General features: G+C 43.0%; 1 protein-coding gene across 4 annotated transcripts in view; it reads right to left on the bottom strand.

The window, feature by feature from the left end:
- LOC136702598 (uncharacterized) overlaps positions 1 to 776 on the bottom strand; it is a 5,261-nt gene extending 4,485 nt beyond the window's left edge. For all 4 annotated transcript variants that reach the window (XM_066677728.1, XM_066677726.1, XM_066677730.1 and 1 more), the window contains exon 1: positions 615 to 776. In XM_066677728.1, coding sequence (XP_066533825.1) covers positions 615 to 663 — 49 coding nt within the window. In that variant the 5' untranslated portion in view covers positions 664 to 776. The remainder of the gene's footprint in view (positions 1 to 614) is intronic.
- Positions 777 to 2,500: the final 1,724 nt, after the last annotated feature.

Consider the following 2,500-nt stretch of genomic DNA (forward strand, 5'->3'; position numbering starts at 1 on the left):
ACCAAAGTGGCCACATTGTAACAGACGTGGCTCAGAAAGATCAGATCAGAAAGAAAGCTATAATTCTATTTACAATATGATTTTTAGATTAATAATATACTGTTAATGACTAAGGCGGCTGAAGGTGGCGCAGCAGGTAGGTTGTGGGTTCGATTCCTGCTCCGGGTGTTGCCCTGTGAAGGACTGACACTCCCTCCAGGGTGTATTCCTGCCTTTCGCCCAATGATTCCAGGTAGGCTCTGGACCCACCGCGACCCTGAACTGGATAAGGGTTACAGATAATGAATGAATGAAGAGAATGTTAATGACTAATTTGTTTTTTGTCTATTTACACTGTTTTTTCAGATGGGTGCAGCAACTGATGACAGACGGAATGAATCCAACAACTGTTAGGATCACTCTGATCAACCTAAAGAAGTTCGTGCAAGTTCTTCCGGCAGCATGTAAGGAAAGCTACATCAAGTGAGTATTGTGGAATATCTTTAATTTCACATTTAACAGAGAAAGATTTTGGGATACAGCTTAACTTATTTTGTTGATGCTTGCCTTTTATGCTGTGGTCACTGGAGTCAGTGGAGAATGAGTGAAGAATCGAGGAGAAAAATCTCACTCACCTTCAGAGTCCTGAGGTCCAGTGAAGAGAAGATAAAACATCAGCAACATTGTCCCTAGTAAAACAGCACTGAGTTCCAGCACAGTGACCACTCCACACTCTCTCTACACACACACACTGTTTACACACACACACACACACACACACACACACACACAGTCTAATGTCCACCAGCACAGAGCAGCAGCAGCACACTGGATTTTACCGGATGTCTTCACACTGTTAAAGTGTTCATCGTCAGCTGCGTGAGAAATCAAACCACACCCAGCTGATGAGTAACTGTCAGAGTCGTGGGAACACACACCACTTCCTCTTTCATGGTGCAGCGATTCTCAGTAAATGAACCCACACTGACCTCGGTACAGACACAGTGGACTGGTCAGTGTGGGCCACTCTACTGAGATACACCTGCAGATGTGTGTGATGTGAATGGCTTTGAGTTAGAGCCATAACATTAAAATCACCTTGTTTCTACACTCACTGCTCCACTGACCACACAGGAGCACTGTGTAGTTCTACACTGTTCTGCACAGAGCCCCACTGTTACCAGGGAGTGAGTGTGAAAATGAAGCTGAGGTCACCACAGACGCTCTACAGTCTCAGGTTATTGTTTTTATTGCCGCTGCCACAATGTTTCTATCAAACAAACGCAGCATCAGTTCATTTTACTGAATTTATAAAGAAGATTCAGTGAGTTTGTTCACTGCTCAGACTGCTCTCAGGTCAGTACAGTCACACAGTAAACACAAAGACAAACAGAAATATTAATAAACGTCACATTTAATTTCACAACTTGAAGCAACTACTGGACACCAACGACACGCAGGAAATAAATGTGGAGTTAGTTTTGAGGAACATAAAGAGAAGCAGATCAAAACTGAAACAAAGTTTTCAGACAATCCACGTCCACCCCGTGTTTTACCTCCAACAGTGAGTGTGTTGTGTCTATATTCAGCTCCGAGTTCACACCTGTACCTTCCTCCATCCTCTTCAGTCAGGTGTGATATGAGCAGAGAGAGATTTCCTGGAGAGTGAGAGTTAAACAGCTGGTATCTGTTACTGACCTGACCCTCTCTCCATATCACACTCTTTGAGTTTGTGCTTGTGTTGAGCATCATCCAGGTGATTCTTCCAGGTTCAGTCAGTAGTTCAGTGCAGTAACAGGGCAGCAGAACTGACCCTCCTGGATGTGCTGAGATATTCTGTGTTGTTTCCTTGTTGGCCAGTATGCAGTCTGCAGAAACACATGTAAAGTCATTAATATTGATCATGTGTGATCTGCCAAAATTCTGGACTAACAACACTGACCAATACGGATTATTCAAGGAGCCGATAAACATAGAAACATATAATTTTAACTCAGTGCTGTGTCTCAGTGGAAGGAGATAAAATATTGGGAAACAACACATGACACCACTGACAATAATGGCCACATAAAACTTGAATTCCTGCATTGCTGTTGATATATTATCTACATAAATAAATAAATAACATTGATTACTATTATGATCCATGTGGACACACACACCCTGTTGGGCCTCTGCAGCAGTGTGTGTACAGAGGTGATGATGACGTGGTCTGTGGTGTGTTGTAGTCAGTTTGTAGATGGTTAGAGATCTTGTTCCCTCTGCTTCCTCTCTGTTGTCATAGTGACAAGGCCACATTGTGGTTAGAGATGGGGCCTGATTCTCTCTGAGGGTGTTTTCACACTGGAGCTTTATTCCAGGCCAGGGTCTACTTGCTCTGTGAGTGTGTTCAAGTTCAAGAAGTTTATTGTCATTTCAGCAGTATACAGTGTTTACAGTACACAGTGAAACAAAATAGTGTTCCTCCAGGACCAAGGTGCTACATAAGACAATACACAACATTAAAGTGCAACTAGTGCAA

Source organism: Hoplias malabaricus, chromosome 7, assembly GCF_029633855.1.
Source record: "Hoplias malabaricus isolate fHopMal1 chromosome 7, fHopMal1.hap1, whole genome shotgun sequence".
Classification (NCBI taxonomy): Eukaryota; Metazoa; Chordata; class Actinopteri; order Characiformes; family Erythrinidae; genus Hoplias; species Hoplias malabaricus.